Genomic DNA, 18771 nt, shown 5'->3' on the forward strand with positions numbered 1-18771 from the left:
TTAGTATTTCCTCTCTCTTCGTTTTGACTTGCACATTGTTCTCGTAGCTGAATGATCTCCAGTCTTTTCCATTTATTTTGCAACACTGGCCATTCATGCTTCATTCATTAGTTTATCACATGGTATTAGTCAGACAAAAATGTCCCAATTATCCGGTCGCTCCGAGTATTTTTCCTAACATTCAAGAGTTTCTTGTGGAAGACAAGCCGAGCATTTAAGGAGACGGTGGAGAGAGACACAAGACGCTGCTTCTTGCGGTTCTTGTAAGTATGGTCTTGTTTTTAAAGAACTTAGATTTGCCTTTTAAGATTTGTCTTCATTTGTCACTGTTACCGAGAGCTGTGTGCTACTTTCGTTACCTCTTATGCATAATAAATGTGGTCCAGAAAGTAAAACGGTTATGCTAGAAAGTTGAATTTGTTCATCTGGATACAGCGTTCTCAGCATCAGGATTAACAGAATCAATTTTCTGGGATTTGCTTACCTGGATTATTGAGCAAGTCTCAAAATAAATCAGTTGAGTGCGGCTTCACCCTAGAATCTGTCAGCACTGTGTGAGCATGTTATAATCCTAAAGAACTTGTAACAAGCTTGAAAATTATTCAGTTACTATCAAAGCTACAAAAACTTCTCCTTTAATGACAGTATTCGTGTCTTTCATGGAGTATCTTCTCATTTCCAGCACCAAATACAGCCTGCTCCTTTCAAGAGTGAGAACATGTTGTTCTAGTAGGGATACAGCACCCTCCGGTGGCACACAAGGACATGGTGATCTCATTCCTCTGGGCTGTGGTCACTTATGTGCCCCTTCTGTGGTTTGTGAGGGTGACTGAAGGGATGCCTGACCCCGCTCAAAGGGACCTGCTGATGCGTCAGGAGGCATCCAGGCAAACGGGAGGACAAGTGGTGCTGACAGCAGCCGAGCAGAAGCTGGACGCTTACCTCCATCGATTGAAGGAGCAAGAGATGTCTGCCACACCTTTTCCTCCTGCTTTGCATTTCTTCAAAGCAAAACCTCTCATTGAGAAGAGCCCAGTCTTCAAACTGCTGCAAAAGATGCCTAAAGGTGATGTTAAAGCTTTGTCTGGCCTACTGCATCAGTCCACCAGAAACAGATGCAGGAGCTTAGAAGGGGGACCCAACCAAACCTAATGTTGTTATTGTTTATTTTGGCATTTAAAGGTCATGGTCACTGTGACCTCAGGTTAATCCTAAATGTGGACTCAATGATAAAGTGATTCGATTTTGGCAGACAAAGAATAAAAGGTAAAGCACTGCAGCAATTCTCAAAAGTCATATTTCTGGTCTCCTTTACGTCACAGCTGCGCAGCACGCCCAGGCTGCTTTCTCTGATATTTCATATACTGTAGTGTGCTGTAAAAGCTGTATGTATTAGCAATGGAGAGGAAAAAAAAATATGATTTGGGGAAAAAAATTAAGAGGAATGCAGATGTGGTGCTTGATGTCTATTCCACTAGATGTTTTCAGAAAAACAAAGATGAGCAGACAGAGACTGAAAACTATTAAACAAAATCATTAGAAACTGTGAGGTTGTTTAGTTTTTCTTAGATTTATCAGGTGTGGGAGGCCTTTAATATTCCTGAACCCTAGGGCCTGTCTTACAAGTCATCAATGATTACTTTCAGTATTTGTCTAAGTTTGAGGTTACATCTTGCTGTTTGGGTGACAGGCGCAGCCCTCCACATCCACAGCTCCTCTCTGGTCAGTGTTGAGTGGCTGGTGAAAAACGTCACCTACAGACCTAACTGCTACATCTGCTTCACTTGGGACAACTCGGTCCGCTTCCAGTTCTCAGCTCGCCAGCCCTTCCCACGCTGGGACTGCTTTTACTGGCAACTGCTCGAGACCTTGAGAGCCAAAATAGGAGAGCCTACTGGCTTTGATAACAGGTTAGTTATCCTCTAACCCTCTCCTGAACATGTAAAGTCAAGCTGTAGTGGGAGAACTTAACACTGAAAGGTCATTTTTGGGTGGTTTACAGTTTAATGCAGCACCTCACTCTGTTCACCGAGGATCCAGATGGTCAATACCCAAGCCAAGACGTTGTGTGGGGGAAGTTTGAGAAAGCCTTCATCGCATCTGCAGGCTTAGTCACCCATGCTCCAGTCCTGAAGGATTATTTTTATAAAGGCCTAGAGGAGCTTCACCGCGACAACATCCTGTATCTGGAACTGAGGAGTGGTCTCTCAAGGGTTCGTTTGTTTGTTTACACCTGATCCTTGCAGCGTCAGCCTGTTCTAAACAGCTACAGCAGCGGTATATCCGACATTTCTGCATTTCTAACTGAAACCTTTCTGTGTTGCAGACATACGAGCTCGATGGAACTATTCACGATAAGTTCTGGACTCTGAAAACATTTCAAGAAGTTACAAAGAAATTTATTGGAGACCATCCAGACTTTCTCGGGGCTCGTATCATAATTTCTGTCCACAGGTAAAATATATCATAGAGAGGGCTTCTCTCAAATTACGCTCCATTTCAAGTGACAACCAAGGCTGTTTAAGCACTCCACAAATTATTAGCTTCATTGTGGAAAAGTTTACAGAGCCTATGCATGCCTTTTCTGTGTCTTGTTTTCCTCCCTTGACCCCCAATCTGGGCTGCCTGTCCCAGAGCCTGGTCCTGCCAGAGGTATCTTCCTGTTAAAGAGTTTTTCCTTCCTATTGTCACCCAGTGATTGCTATGGAAGAGGATTAGGGCCACGGGGGGAAAAAAAAGTGGGCATGACTTTTTTTTTCTTCTTAAAGTCAGAATTCTGACATTTTTCTTAGAATTCTGGAAAAGAAGAAAAAAAAAAAAGACGTGCCCACTTTCTTTTTCCAGTGGCCCTAATCCTCTTCCGTAGATTACTCATAGAGGCTCAATCGATTGTTGGGGGTGTCTCTATATTATTTCAGGGTCTTCATCTTACAAAAAGAACCTTGAGACAGGCTGTCATTTGGTGCTAGATAAAGAAAAGTGAATTGAACTGAATACAGGGATAAATGTTTGGCATTGTAAAAGCTTTGTCCTGCTAGAACTGTTGAAGCTGGCTTAAGAAAAGACAATCAGTGAGCAGCAGTATGGCTTCACCCTGAGAAAGAGCACTACGGACGCTTGGAGTGTTGATGCAGAAGTGCAGGCTGAAGGTCAGCTTCACTGTTTCTTTGTGGGTGTAAAGAAAGCAGATGATGAGTGCCAAGAGAGGACCTGTGACACTGTATGAGGAACTCAGGAGTGACAGATATTCAAGGTTGGAGAGAGATTGCATCGGCGGTCTGCTCTGAACCCCTTCTTGTTTGCAGTGGTGAAGGACAGGTTAACGTAAGGTCAGGCATGTTTCCAGATGACATTGTGCTCTGTTTTGACAGTAGGGAACAGTTTGAAGAGACCCTGGAGAGGTGCAGGTATGCACTGCAAAGAAGAGGAATGAAAGTCAGTGAGACAGGTGGAAGGCGAACAAGGCATAGATGTAGTTAAGGTGGATTAGTTCATATACCTGAAGTCAGCTATGCTATTAGAGGTTTAAAAGAGTGTGAGAAGAATAGAAGCAATAGTGAAAGGGAAGTAGCAGACAGGAGACAGGAAACCAAGCTGAAGGAGGCAATTTTCATTGGGAGTGACGAGGATGGAAAAGATTAAAGTACATTAGAGGGACAGCTCAGTGGTTTAGAGACAAAGTTAGAAGGTTAGGCTGAGATGGCTTGGACGTGTGCAGAGGAGTGGATATATTAGACAAAGGATGTTGAACTTGGAGCTCCCAGGCCAGTAACTGGTGTGACAAAAGAAGATGCTAAGGCAGATTTACAAACCTGGACTTGGTGGCATGCTGTTGGATTACACGTAAAAAAAAAAAAAATTATCAAAAGTGCAGGCTTTTTTGGTCCACAGTGATCTGTAGTTAGATGGTTCATTTCCTCTTCAGCCCAGAGGATGCCACATTTGTGATTTCCAAAAAAAGCTCAGATTATCCAGACTGTAGCACAGTTTTTGCACACCTTTAGCCCATCTAAAATTAGCATGGGCTCAAAGAAGGCAGCGGTGTTTATGGATGTTGTTCATAAATGTTTTCTTTTTCTTGTATCATAGACTTTTGGATCAGTGGAAGCAGTGATGAGTGTTGTTGATACACTACCCCCAGAGAGACAAGGATAGGCTTTGGCCTTATCCGTTGTATACAGAGATTTCTCTGGATTCTCTGAATCTTTTAATAATATTTACACATTTTTAAATTTTTTTTCAACTGGAATATTTGATCATTTAGTCTTTCACTAGTCTTTTTTCAAGTGGTGAACCCCTCCCCTTTCCTTTTTAACTAGTGAGATAAGGAGCTATGAGTCTTTTTAGAGGCAGTTATGCTACTAATTACCCTCATGAGTCGTGAGACAGCACACTAGCTCTTTTATGTGCATATGATTTACCATTATGTAACTTGTCCAGGGTTTTTTTGGACCCTGTCTCGTGGAATGAAGTTGAAAATTAGCTTTTATTTTGCAACATAATGTTTTCTTTGAAATATTGTGTGTGGGTTTTTTTTTAAAAACTGTCTTCAGTTAAATGTAAAGAATTCAGTGGTCTTCAAGTAACTCCACTGGAAATGAATTATGACAACCTCAATCAAGATTTTTTTCTTAAGTATTTTTATTCATCTTTAGGCATGAAAAGAACTTATTAGATAATAGCCTTGTAACCAATGTATGTACCTCCAAATTACTTTCCACCACTTACTTCCAACCACTGGCAGCACATTTCTCATGTTAAATAAAATGGGGGCAAGATGTTGTGATCTCCAAGCTCTACTTTAAGTCGAACTGTGTTCCAGTTTGGAAAATAAGTAAATGATAATTCAATATATTATCTCGAATCATTCGGCTTCCTGTTTTCTTGCAAAGGAAGCAGCGACAAAGTCCAGTTATGAACGGGACAGTCCATTCATTTGATAAATCCAAACACATGAAAACGGGACGTATAATGATTTCTGCAGCTGTGATGGAGTCCTGTTAAATCCTGATGTTGTGTTAATCCGACAGAAAGCACGTTATTTAGCACTTAATTTAGGGATGAAAAGTTTGGGAGCACTCTAAAGTCACTGAGACAAGTTTGATAGCATGACTGATATCCTAACATCTGTGAAGTTGATTTTGAATTTTTTTTTTTTTTAGCTCTGCTGGCAGCAGACTGAAATATACATATTAAACTTTGTACAGATATTGCTGCAAAATTTTATTAAGACATTAATTTTTAGGTCAAATTTTACTTTAACCCTCCTGTTATGTTGCGGGTCAGATTGACCCAAAGCAGAAGAGATGTCACATGTCATCTGCATCACTACAGAAAACGAAAAAAATCAAAATTAGAAAAGAAAATTGTAAAATAATCAATGCCAGTGTTTCTGACACTTTTGGATGAGTAAATTGGCCCCGGGTCAAATTAACCCAGGAGCATAATTGGTGTTCCTGGAAACCAACATAACAGGAGGGTAAAGTAACCATTTAATTTAATCTTAAAATGTGCATGTGTCTTAATTTTACTGGTTTTACCGATTTTTCTCAGGCAGGCATCTTAACTTCTATATCTTGATGTAAAATTAAACATTTTGTTGTTTGTGAGTCTTAGAAAGTACTGTCATCTATGTCTGTTGTTCCTTTCTTCAGAGCTTTGACTATATCTGAGGTCAAAGCTGCTGTAAAAGAGGCCATTCAGCTGCAAAAGGACTTCCCAGATGTTGTTGCAGGATTTGACATGGTAAGAAGTGACCCGTGTACTTTAGCCTCAACTTCTTATAAGCTCTGAGTCCAGAGATCATTTATCTGCTTATTGGGGGCCATGTGGTGTGGAGTTTACATGTCTGTGTGACTTTTCTGCTCTTCTTGTATTGTGCCTACAATCCTAAGAAATTCAAGTTAACTCCTAATTCACCTTAGATGTGAGCATGAATGGCTTTCTGTCTGTCTTCATATGATTGACTGTCAGCTCTTGCAGGATGTACCCTAGCGTAGCATTACAAGTTAACCTTATGGTTTGCAGGTTGGACGGGAGGACAGCGGGAAGAGTCTTTGGTTCTTCAGAGAGGCCCTGTCTCTGCCAGCTGAACTTGGTGTCAGATTGCCGTACTTCTTTCATGCAGGGGAGACAGGTGGGGGGATCAAAAAGCATAAAGCTCATTATACCATGAGTAAGATTTGAAAAATTCTTTTGAAATGTACTGTACGCTGTATTTGTATCTATGTGTACAGATGACGAAGGCACAGACACAGATCAAAATATTCTTGATGCCCTTCTATTCAACACCATGCGCATTGGCCACGGCTACGCTTTAGCGCACCATCCGCTTGCCAAAGAACTTTCTAGGAAAAGAAATGTGGCTGTGGAGCTTTGTCCCATCTCAAACCAGGTAAGCTCATTACTACTATTTGGATGACAGTCTAAGGAGCTTGGAAAGAAAAGTGTCTGGACTTTTTTAAGTTGCTTGAAGACGTTTCACCTCTCATCCGAGAAGCTTCTTCAGTTCTAAGGGTCAAATGGTGGAGAGTCCCAGATTTAAACCCAGTGGGAGTTTCCCCCCAAAGAGGGAACAAAGGACCCCCTGATGATCCTCAACCTAATCGCCTGAGCCAAGGTGTGAAAACGGGTGTGGGTCACAATCAGCCAGGGTTTCGGAGCTCATGAGCTCATTGTGAAACCTGGCCCCACCCTATCATGTGGTTTCCTGAGGTGGTGGTTTATGACACCAACTGTCTGCCATATATAATCCAGTTTTGAGATCCCTTCCCAGGCGCCTTAACGCCCACTCACATCCTGGGCCATCTGACCTCAGCAAACCACTACATGATAGGGTGGGGCCAGGTTTCACAATGAGCTCACCCGAAACCCTGGCTCTTGGGACCCACACCCGTTTTCACACCTTGGCTCATGTGATTAGGTAGAGGATCATCAGGGGGTCCTTTGTCCCCTCTTTGGGGGGAAACTCCCACTGGGTTTAAATCTGGGACTCTCCACCATTTGACCCTTAGAACTGAAGAAGCTTCTCGGATGAGAGGTGAAATGTCTTCAAGCAACTTAAAGAAGTCCAGACACTTTTCTTTCCAAGCTCCTTAGACTACGATGACCTGGATGACTGAGAACCTTCACAGACATATTTGGATGACACAGCCTCCGACCCACGCTTGACTGTGTTGCACTGAATACCTTTAAAGCTACCAGAGCAGAAGACGTTGCTGTGATTTGTAGCTTCTTCGTGATGTAGGATTAACACTCTATAAAACAATCTAACTTTAAGAAGAGACCACCTTTAATGTTATGGGCAATGCAAGGTGATATACCTGTAGAATGCTGTGAAAAAGCATTTGCCCCCTTTTTGCATATTTGTCACATTAGACAAAAATAACCTAAGTAAATTCTAAATATCTTTTCAATGATGATTTCATTTATTAAGAGAAAAGTTATCCAATTGCCCCGAAACCTAATAACTTGTTGTGTCTCTTTTGGCACCAAGAACTGCAATCAAGTGTTTGCGATAACTGACAATGAGTGTTTTTACATGGCTGTGGAGGAATGTTGGCTCACTCTTCTTTGCAGAATTGCTTTAATTCAGCCACACTGGAGGGTTTATGATCATGCTAAAGCCCCTCAATTGTATTAAGTCCGGAGTTTGACTAGGCCACTCCAAATCCTTCACATTGTTTTTTTTGTTGTTGACATATAGATGTGGACTTGCTGGTTTTCTCTTTTGAAGTCTCCCATGGATGCACAGTCTCTTTCTTAGCGTGACCTGACCTTAACTGAGGAGAGTGAGTTCTGCAGTTCTTTAGATGTTGTTCTGGGTTCTTTTGTGGCCTCCAGGATGAGTCATCAGTATGGTCTTTGGTAGTAGTTTTGTAGCACTTTCTGAAATATGAGTATAAAAACAACTCATCTCATACGTAGGTTGATAAACTTTCCAAGTCAAGAACAAACGTAAAACTAAGAAAAATGTTAACTTGTCATAAAAATCTTTAATTTATAAATGATATCTTGCTACCAAAGACAAAAGGTAATACCGGTGTCAAACGTTAAGCCTGATTAAATTGAAATTTAAACTGCAACCACTAAAAGTCAGCTGGTACAATGGCAAGAAATGTCGATTAAATTAACATGATTTAAAATTGTAAGATTATCTAAATCTAGCAGGTGTTTTAGAAGAAGCTTAAAGATTAAATAAATAAGTGAACAGAAATATACGCGTCACATTAATGACCTGTTAGCACTGCCATCATAAAATACACACAGTATGTACATGTGTTTATACATAACTTACCCGAGTTTGTTTCACCTCTGACCTGCAGGTGCTGAAGCTGGTTTCAGACCTGAGGAACCACCCTGCTACTGTGCTGATGTCAGAGGGTCACCCGATGGTCATCAGTGCCGATGACCCGTCCCTGTTTGGCACCACAGGCCTCTCCTATGACTTCTATCAAGCATTCGTGGGCATCGGAGGGTTGAAAGCAAACCTGGGCACGCTCAAAGAACTGGCTGCAAACTCCATCACGTCAGAATAATTTCACTTTATTTCTTTCATTCGTGTTTTAACGTTAAGCCTTCAAAGAAAACAAGATGGACTCAAAATGTGGTGGCCAACAGCTGATGCCAGTTTTCATCATACTATCTTTGAATGAGCATGAATTAAATTATACAAATGAATGAATTTCAGTCCAACATACACTCAATGATTTTCATCTCTCAATAAACATGAAGAACAATTCTCAGGAATGCACTGAAAATATATCAAATCAAAGGTTTATTTATTTAAATAAAGTACATTTCATCTGACCAGATTCCATTAAATTTAACATTTTCCTTAGAAAATGTAGATATAATTAGTTAAAGTCAGCATTATGAGCATACCAGTTTTTAATTGCACGAGGACGACTAAACTCATGCTATCAGTAACAGTATCCTCCAAAATGATGTTCAGCACTATGCTAACACAGAGTTACTCATGTTTAGAAAAAATGGAGCCAAGCGTTCAGATAATGTCCTTATTTATTTGTCAGGACAATAATGTTCATGTTGGAATTGTATTTTTGAAGCAACTTTCAAGATGATTTTCACATTTAAAAAAAAAAAAACATGAATGTTTATATTAATATTAATAAAACCTTTGATTTTAAGCCCTGTTGCAGTATGTTTCTTCTCATTAAATATTTCTTCTTCTGCCTGCAGGTACAGCTCACTCCCAGCTCATCTGAAGGATTCAGGTCGTGCCATGTGGCAGAAAAAGTGGGACGCCTTCATTTCTGCCAACTCATAACAGCCGAGTGATATTAGATCCTGACTGACTTGAATGAATGACTGAATGTTTGTAATATCACTAAGGTAAATATTCATAGGCCTTTAGCAGACTTTATTTAAAAAAAAGAAAAGATTAAGGCTATTGGAGTCTCTGTTAACAGTAAGACTAACAGTATGACGGCATTGGCAGGTTTGTACTGTAAGTGTCTTAGTAGCTTTTTCACCCCTTGATCGATCACAAAGAAGCTTTACAAGAGACCAGCTGACAGTGGGGGGGGGAGGTTTGGTCAAGTTTGTCATGCACAGCTAGTCTTGTCTTCATAATACCAAACATGTACAGGGCAACTGTTCACAAGGAAATTTCTCTATTCAAAACAAACAAGAAAAATGCTTCTTTGTAGTTGATGCACATACATACGTATAGACATACATACATCTAATGTAAATACAAAAAGTAGAAGAAAAAATGTTTCACTTTTTCAGTGACTCACTTCAGAAACACAGACAGACAACTAAAAATCTTTCTTTGACACGAGGTTCACTTTTTGTGCAATAAACAGCTCATTATCTTCTGAGACCTGCCCAGCAGTCTCTTAGTGGTCTTTGATGAGATTTTGTATATTCCAGCTCTGACCGGTGCACTGCTGGACGACGAGTTGGTAAAAGCCAACGTCATCCTTCGCAATTTCTAGACATCGCTTTGTTTTTCTGTTCTGGATCGGTCCACCCTGCAAATAAACACATTTTATTGTCTCCTTTTCTTTTCCAGACATTTGTGACTGGCTTCCATGTGACCTCAGATTAGGCTGATTTTTTTTTTTTTTAAATTTATACAATAACGTCACCATATTTGCAAGGCTGTAGCTCAGCAGGGTGGTGGTTTGAGCCAGTCTGCATGCCAAAGTATCCTTAGGGAAGGTACAGAACCAACCCCAAATGGTTCTCGAATACAAAAGTGCTGTGTGACTGGGTGAATGAGGCATGTTGTATAGAGTACTTCGAGTGCTCAGGCAGAGTAGAAAAGTGCTACATAAACACAAGGTTATTTGCCTTGTAAATTTACCTTCATGCTTTGAAAATTGTCTGCAGTACAGGCCCTCAAAGTCTAATACTTGGTTGAAATTAGGGTTTTTTTTCCCCCAACGTTTATGATATTTCGTAAGAATATCCGATAGCCAACTAAGATTTTCAGGACTGAAAAACATATTTAAGCTAAGTTAACAGACTACCATCAAATTAATTTTACATCAACTGCAAAAACTTCTCTATTGATCATCAGTATCACTGAATATGATGATCCATACATCCACCTGACTGGATGTATGGATGTGTCTGCTCCGAGACACCCAGACTTCTCTGCCCTGAGACCTCCATTTACTAGTAATCTGCTATAATCTCGTGATATTTAGTTGACTCCAACAAATGCGTCTCATCAAATTTAGATGCCTCACAGCACTGTAGGCATTTTTAATCAATATTTTATAGAGTTGTTTTATTTCTCAGAGGGTGTTTTGTTTTGTTTTTTTAAATGTGTTTGGGAGCAACTGAGGACCACAATGAACATGTTACAAAAAAACTGCAAAACATCACCTACTAGGTGATCAAGTTTCATTAGTTGAGCTTATGCCTAGTGTGGCATAAGCTCAACAGTCCTTTGGCTGGACGAGTTTAAAAGTTAAAAAAAATTTTTAAAAAAATCAGCTGATTCAGAGTGGGTCGGGTAGCAACTTCCCTCAGGTTTGACTGAGTCTATATTTAAAAACTGAAATATTTACCTGTTTAAAATCCCACAGCATGTTAAAGTCTTTCTGTTTGGCTATTTTGCAGTTATACAGCCCCGGGTAGAGTCCACTGAAAGGGTCCACTAGACAGCGGTTGCTGTTGTACTTATGAGATTTGATCCCGCCAATGTAGAGTTGTCCATCAGAGCGATAAAAACAGTGCTAAATCAAAGAACAACAATTACCTACAAAAACAAAATCACCACCTGTTTGCAAGCATTGAATATCTAAACATACTTGAGTCGAATAGAAGTGGCATCCATACAAGATGGGTGTGTTTCCTGGCATCGGGCCTTGGTCAACACAGAGTTCTGGCTTCAGATCATTTATCATCTGCCAACAAAAGCATAAATAAACTGGAGCAGCTTTCATTAGAAAGAGCACAATGTGTATCCAGCAGACAAATCCACTATTATGGTGCAGAAACACATTTTAGTTAACTGATATAAAAATAAAAAAGATGCAAACTGAAACGTCATTATGAGTTTGCAAAACTAACAAAAAGTATTTGTCAGTGAGGCCAAATTCACCAACCAAACAAGGATTAAGAGGCAAATTATAACATGAAGTATTGTGTTTGTATTGTAATATCTTTTCTAAACTACAATAAAAATACTCCCAACACTGTATTTCTTTTAAGTAAATGAGTAAATTGACTCTGGAACAAAAACAAAACTCTAACTTTAAATTAATTCTCAATTAGAAAAGGTGGGAAAGGGGAGTTTGCTAATACTGCAATTCCACTGTACCAAGATTCTGTGCAATTAAATATTAGCAGAAGCACCATTAAGAGGGAGTTCCTTGAGAGCATTTATGGAAAGTTTGCTTTACAGATGCTCTCACTATGTTTTTATGCAGGGTGTGTTTCAAAGTAAGAGTACATAATATTCTCCAGTGAATGAATCTATTGTAAACGTGAGACACCTTGATGTATCCCCATGAAAGTCTTCAAATAAAAAAATAATATGATAAGCGTAAAAAAAACAAAACCTGCTTAAAGGTTCTTTGCTGCTGGTGACGTCTGCCCATGTTGTGTGCTGATCTTCATTGTGTAATAGGGACTAGCATGTGTGTGAATTTGAACTTGCTGCAGCATCTTGTAAGCATTTTATGTCACATATGACTCCTTAGAGGCCAGCGCATAAGCCTGAGTCATTTTATAAAGCCAACAAAGCTGACTTGACAAGGCAGAGAAGCTTGCCTTGCATCATCCTCAATTAAATATTAACTAAAAATTAACTTTGTAATGTTAAATTATTTATTTATGGCTAAAACTACCACCATAGATCATGATTAATAGTGTGCTGGAACCATTTTAGACTATCTATGTAGCATTTTCATTGCTATGAAGTTAGAATTATTAGCAAGCGACCTCAATCACAGACTGTATAAAAAAGATGGATTTTGCTTCTGAGTCTTAAAACTGGCGCCTTCACTCTGTGACCTCAGTAAACATGTTTATGGTCTCAGTCACAAGTTTCAAGTCCTGTTTACTTTACTGTTACCACCCTAACACAAAGATGGCGATAACAAAACTGCTCATGTCGAGGTTTTATAACAGAACCTCGCAACCATCACAATAACTACATCCATCTTTTATATACAGTCTAGGAAAATAAATTTAAAGGTATGACAAAGAGTTTGTATCTAAACTACTTTTGGCATCTGTTGTCAAATTTGGCCACATATTTGATGGACTCTCTAATACAACCCAGGGGACGACGTGTCTCTCCAGCTGAGACAAACCAGCGAAAACAAATGTGTTAACCTCTACACCACTGGAGGCCCAGCTAACCTCAACCACTCACGACAATATGTTGCACAGTCTATCACTAGCAAAATAGCTGAAAGAAGACAGTTCTGGTCAGTTCTTTTGCTACAATCCAACATAGCAAGTAAGTGGCTAAATTTGACTCACAGATATTGTTATCTGTTTTTTTGGGGTGATGTTATGGGGCAGCAGAAAAGAGGCCTTTAAGCCTGTGATTTAGGAGAATAAACATCACATAAATCACACCAATTTGTTTTTGCAGAGAATCCATCATACAACCTTTACATTAAAAAAAAAAAAGTCCACATGTAGGACATTGGAGGCAACCTCAGAACTTGGGGAAGGTCTCATTTTGAAATTTTTAAAGCTGTAATACGTTTATAGGGGGGGGAGACCCTTGAAAAGCATTAAAAACATTCCACAGAGAGGCCCTTTAAATATAATTAATGAGAATTAAAGAGTTAAAAAGACTTTATGGTCACACTTTAATATCCAACCTCTCATACGTATTCCGACAAAACAGTTATTTTTGACTTACAGCTCCATAACTGAGCAGGTCATGCAGGGGGTCCAGCTTGGGATAAACATTGTCTAAATACCACTTAAAGGGCTTACAATTAAGCCTCTCCCTGAGCTTCTTTCTCTCCGACACATCCCCGATGTCTATCCCATGATTCTGTAGGAAAAACAATAGGACCACAGAGACATGTTTAAGTGCTCGCACCATTACTCAACCTGCAGAGCACACATCTGTGCAATTTGGATCTTAAATGCAACTTGGAAGGTGCCCTCTCTTCTAACCTCAAGGGGAAGATTCCAAGCAATGTTGACATTGTATTTGTATTCATCTAGCCACACCTCTGCTACCCTCAGTGCATTACGCTTCATCGTGACACTCAAGTCTGGGAGGTAAGGCTTTACTGCTCGTTCAATGTGGGCAATTTTAGAGCAAGGCACAACTTCAATGCTTCCTCCACACAGCCACACCTGTGAAAACATATAAAAGTAGGTTTGGAGGCTTTTAATGCAACTAATATAAAAAGATTACCCATTAAAACTGATCACAAATAAAACCAAATAAAGTTATATTGGAGTCAATAATAAATTTATTTGTATAAGACTTTAGATCCAAGTGGTATTATTACAAAGTGAAAGCATTTAGGAACCATAACGTTGCAAACCACCTAAAGCCACAGAGCCTGGTTGCAAAAAGAAGTGTGTAAAGGCACATATGGTAGGGCTAAATAAAAGGTAGGTAGACTAACATATTTCAAATCTCCAAGTCTCCATTAGGACTTGATCAGTCAGTTTACTTACCCGGATGCCCAGCTCCACATTTTCCCCACCGTATATTTTCATTCCACCATCAAGGCTTCCAATCTCTCCGAAGAACTTGCAATCAGCCACAAGTATCCCCATGACTGAGGGGCTCCTGGTGACACGGTTTAACAAAGGAAAAGCTGAATAAGCAAAAAATCTTACCATACAGCACTCAAACTAAGAGAGCAAAGCAAACCTAATTATAAAGAATTATGACCGCAAAGCCTGAAACACCAAAGCAACCAAGGATTAAAAAAACCAAAATACAAAGGATGTGTGATCAAGGGTGTTTTGCTTTAATTCTAGCAGCAAAATCTGCTCTTTGTGCAACCTCTAGACACCCACATGGGTGCTGTGTTACACTCTACAGATTGCTTAATGTGAAAGATTTTATCTGCAACTATCCTTGAATATTTGTTTTGGCAACAATGGCTCCATGTGTACAGTCTTCATAGCTTTCTAAGCCGTGGTTCAGCGGAGAGTCTGAAACGTCCACACTGTGTTGTCCTGACATGCTGGGAGTTAAAATGTGATGTCTTTAAATGTGACTCTTACTTGCCAGGCTGCGTCTCATCATTCAGGGCATACCACTCAGGTCTGAAGGACTCGTACATGCACCACATTGCCCAGTCAAAGCCATGAGATGCAGTATTGTAGGGACTCAGTGTCAGGTCATCGTATTTGACTTTGTCAAAAACAGGCGTCAGTATCACGGTCCGGTCCTCCTTAATCCGAGCCAGTAAAGGCTCTGCCCTAGACACGCACAAACAGTTTTAAAAGAAACATGAGGGCCAATTACAGGATTATCACCACAGCTCTGAAAAGAGTCACTCAGATCTTAAACCAACCATTGGACGTGGACTTCTATGTGAGCGTCTAAGATTGCAATCACCTCTCCCTCAGCTGCCTTCCAGCCTGACAGTCTGGCCTGGGTGAGGCCCAGCTGCTCAGAGTGCCGCACTTTCTTCACCAGGCCTGGACGATCCTCATGGATAAAGCTGATGTAATCATCCAGCTTCTCCATTAAGTCCTCTGCAGAAAATAAAGAACTGTTTCAGTAATCTGAGCTGCAGATTAAATCTACTCATACCTCTAACAATCACTTTTTTTCTGATTGTTAATAAAAACAATTCAAAGACTGTTTCACAAATCAGCTGATAGATTTGGCACTTCTTTGAATATAAAACAAGATTTTTTATTTGCCATACTCATAGTAATTAAAAATAACATACAGAGTACTATCTCTGTAAAAGCCACTCTGCTACTCTGAGAACTCTACACACGTGGTCGTGTTTATTTAGGATTATCAGTTCTTTTGTCAATGCACAGCAACATCGCAATTACACATTACACTCCCTGATATATGTTTTCAGTTCCAACCCACAAACGCAAGCAACCGTGTCCCATTTCAGTGCAGCCTTTGCTACTCAAACCAGATCTCATATTTTACACTGATGTCTTTTATTGCCTGTAATAAAAGGATGTAGTTTCTGCCATCATTTGCAGTATAAACTAAAGCTGCGGTGAGCGCCTTCCTTTCTCGCTTGGTTTCAGATTTGTCAGATATCTGAGTACCGTCCCTGTGTACATAGGATATCCACCACAGTCTGAAAATTATTTTGGAAGCATGCTGACTCACCGTTGCTGCTGTGATCGTCCACCAGGATGATTTCTTGCAGCAGCCGAGCTGGCGTCTTGTCCACGATGCTGCGTATGGCTCTTTTAATGATTGAAAGAGCTTCATCCAAATAGATTAACACAACACTGATGGTCGGCAGATCCTTCGGATAATTTTTCACAGCACACCTGTGAGCAGAAAAATAGCAGGCAGCCTGAAGAAGTAATAAATTAAATGTTTTTAAGTTGAAATTGTATCCTTTAGTGTTCACTCCACATTACAAAGTTCTCTACTGGATTGACATCTGGCGACTGTGGAGGCCATTTCAACTTATTTTCATGTTAAAGATACCAGCATACAGGATCTGATGGTGTGTTATGCTGCTGGAAGCAGCCAACAGAAGACGGGTACGCTGTGATCATGAAGAGATGGACACGGTCAGCATCAATAGTGAAGTTGCCTCTGTTGTTTAAATTTTAATAATGTTGATGAAAGGCATGCTTTCTTGTTCTTGATGCAAAATTCATTCAAATATTGTCTTCTGGTGTTGTAGCCCATCTGCCTCAAGGTTTAACATTCTCTGCTTTCAAAGATGCTCTTCTGCATACTTTGGTTGTAGCAAGTGGTTATTTGAGTTACCGTTTCTTTGCGTTCCACTCAAAATAGCCTCACCTTTTACCCAAACAAAGGATTTTCTCCCAGATAACTGGCGCTCACTGGGTATTTTCTCTTTTTCTGACCATTCTCTGTAAACCCAAGAGATGGTCGTTTAAGGAAATCACAGAAGATCAGCAGTTTCTGAGATCCTTAGACCAACAACATGCCACAGCCAACATCAGTTAAATCACCTTTTTTCCTCAGGGTCAAGATTAATTGCAGAAGATCATCTTGACCGTGTATACATGCCTTAATGACTGACCGATTACATATCTGCATTAGCAATCGTGTACCTAATAATGTAGCCATTGGGTGTGTATATGTACTAAATTCATATGCATTCATGCTAAGACAAAGACAATAAAATGTCATTGTCGCTGATCGATCTCAAAAACACACACAAAGCAGCTCGGTGTGTGTTTTTAGATTTTCTTTCGGATTCGTGTGTTGCACTCACCTTGGAGGCCTGGTGTCGGGAATCTCTCTGTTGAGGGGCAGCCTGTCACTGAGGAAGGCGTTGTATCCATATCTCTGAAACAACTGCTCGGCTTCCTTCTGCTCCTCCTCCGACAGATCGTCACCCCACTTCTTGAACAGATCAGAGTTGGGGTACAGCTTCCTCACCATCTTCCTCTTGTCCTTCACCTCTTCCTTCCTCTCAGCTGCTGGTGCACTCTTTTCCAGTTTATTCATTAAACCGACTGCGGACAGAAATGACCACATGGTGTTTGCATTGTCCATCTAATTTGTTTTTTGCCTATGAAAACCGAGTCAGTAACAGTCAGGTAAGAGCAGTTTGGTACTTTTTAGCAATGTCAACTTGAAAAGCTCCAATAAGTGAGTAGTAAAGCAGGCGGGTGTTTTTAATTTTCAAGCATAAAAGCTAAATGTATCCAATGAGAGTTGTGGTTTTACACTTTAAACTAAATATCTTAAGGGCCCCTACATAAAAAACAAAAAAGCTGACACTTTATTTCAAAAATAATTGCTACTTTAATTGTTTCGTTTTGGAAATTCTCATGTGTAGCAGATGAGAAACACCTCAGATGAACAGATCTAGCCTTCATTGTTTCTTCACTCAACTCTAAATACAGACTTTACACATAAGCAGCTGCCGAACTGAGACTTTAACTCACGCAGCCTGTTGATGTCTGCTTCCATCTTTTCCATCCTCTTGACGATTCCCTGGCCCCTGATGGAGTCATTGTAATGGACCCTCTGCAGTCTCTCAGAATGAGTGTGGACCTCCTTCTTAATAGAGCTGAGGTATAGCAATGCGAAGGCCACAATAAGGACCGTAAGCATAGCTTTCATCCAGCTTGCTCTCATTCCGGTGCTCCTGTGTATGCTAGGTACACTCCTCTACTTCACAGTGAAAAGAGGTGGAAAAAACATTTCCTCTGCCTTCTTCAGGTGCGCTCTCCCTTCCCTGACTCCCCACCCCTTGCTCGAGAGCTGTAATCTGATATCCTGAAATTTACATCATATTCAAAGAAGTGTGTGCTGGAGACATGCATTATTCTCCACTCTGCTGTCTACATTACACCTGAGGTGCAGGTGTGTACTATTAACTGCACTTACCTGGGAGGGTAGAAAAAGAGGACGACTCTGCAGGTAAGGGGAACAGGACTGAAAGAGTAGTACTGAATTGCTTGTGGCACTGCAACAGTATAGTCCAGCCTGTTTAGTAAAAACACATCGAAAAGGTCAATATTTAGGGTTTGGTCTGTTTGGCAGCCCATTTTCACCACTGAAAGGAAAAAAACAAAAAAAAATTGCCATTAATAATTAGAAATTACAGGTTATTATAGAGAAAAAAATCAACTTACTAATTAAAATTTCAGAACAAATAACTCAAAATTGAGGAATTTGGACACATCAATGGCAAAAAAGATCCCATGTTTTTCCTTTTTCTCCAGTGGTGAAAACAAGCTTCCACAGGTCTGGGTCAGATTTTGGAGGGGGGGGATTTGAGTAATCCGTGTCGTGTTTCACCCGTATCCTGTTATGCCTCTGGCTTGCTGCTGCAAGTTATAAGGAAGAAAATACCAAAAAGCCAGCTAATAAATGAGTTAAAGAAATTAAGCAAGAGCAAGTTAGGAATCTAAGGAGTTAAAATTTCTTTATGTGTGACCATGATTTATCCAACAATGTCAAAAAATATCACATCCAATAAGAAAAAAAGGGATATTTTCATTTTATTATCATTGGCTGCCTTTTCATTCATTTTAACTGCATTGCAGATTTTGTCCATACACTTGTGCACGTGACTAGCTTCATCGACACACTGCTTCTTTTTATTTTTGGTTTAGTTTTCATCGTTAAAACTGCCACACACAAGACAATACAAATTA

At 40.1% G+C, this 18771-nt stretch overlaps 2 protein-coding genes across 2 annotated transcripts; one reads left to right on the top strand and one right to left on the bottom strand.

Moving 5' to 3' along the window:
• Positions 1–30: 30 nt before the first annotated feature.
• ada2b (adenosine deaminase 2b) lies at positions 31–9375 on the top strand. The gene is made up of 10 exons (XM_087831200.1): positions 31–263; positions 683–1066; positions 1691–1910; positions 2003–2213; positions 2327–2454; positions 5655–5745; positions 6028–6136; positions 6237–6394; positions 8325–8527; positions 9202–9375. Exons 2-10 carry the CDS (start codon positions 766–768, stop codon positions 9287–9289), a joined length of 1509 nt encoding a protein of 502 aa, XP_087687326.1. The 5' UTR covers positions 31–263; positions 683–765; the 3' UTR covers positions 9290–9375.
• Positions 9376–9779: 404 nt separating this feature from the next.
• On the bottom strand, positions 9780–17775 carry LOC102784012 (putative polypeptide N-acetylgalactosaminyltransferase 8). Its single transcript, XM_087831199.1, has 11 exons — positions 17554–17775; positions 16875–17118; positions 15782–15948; positions 14991–15174; positions 14698–14895; positions 14140–14254; positions 13624–13809; positions 13361–13498; positions 11289–11384; positions 11046–11213; positions 9780–9998 (listed from the first exon to the last, which is right to left on the bottom strand). The coding sequence occupies exons 1-11, from the start codon at positions 17744–17746 to the stop codon at positions 9864–9866; spliced, it is 1824 nt and encodes a 607-aa protein (XP_087687325.1). The 5' UTR covers positions 17747–17775; the 3' UTR covers positions 9780–9863.
• Between the last annotated feature and the right edge of the window lie 996 nt (positions 17776–18771).

Source organism: Neolamprologus brichardi, chromosome 17 (assembly GCF_056152115.1).
Source record: "Neolamprologus brichardi isolate AB-2024 chromosome 17, ASM5615211v1, whole genome shotgun sequence".
Lineage (NCBI taxonomy): Eukaryota > Metazoa > Chordata > Actinopteri > Cichliformes > Cichlidae > Neolamprologus > Neolamprologus brichardi.

Bases quoted from the DNA above. Each gene is read 5' to 3' on its own strand.
- ada2b (XM_087831200.1), top strand. From the start codon at position 766: ATGGTGATCTCATTCCTCTGGGCTGTGGTCACTTATGTGCCCCTTCTG. The intron at 1,067-1,690 runs GTGATGTTAAAG...TTTGGGTGACAG, and splicing joins GCTGCAAAAGATGCCTAAAG to GCGCAGCCCTCCACATCCAC. The intron at 6,137-6,236 runs GTGGGGGGATCA...CTATGTGTACAG, and splicing joins CTTTCATGCAGGGGAGACAG to ATGACGAAGGCACAGACACA.
- LOC102784012 (XM_087831199.1), bottom strand. From the start codon at position 17,746: ATGAGAGCAAGCTGGATGAAAGCTATGCTTACGGTCCTTATTGTGGCC. The intron at 14,896-14,990 runs GTTGGTTTAAGA...GTGCGTGTCTAG, and splicing joins ATAGAAGTCCACGTCCAATG to GGCAGAGCCTTTACTGGCTC. The intron at 14,255-14,697 runs GTAAGAGTCACA...CCGTGTCACCAG, and splicing joins GATGAGACGCAGCCTGGCAA to GAGCCCCTCAGTCATGGGGA.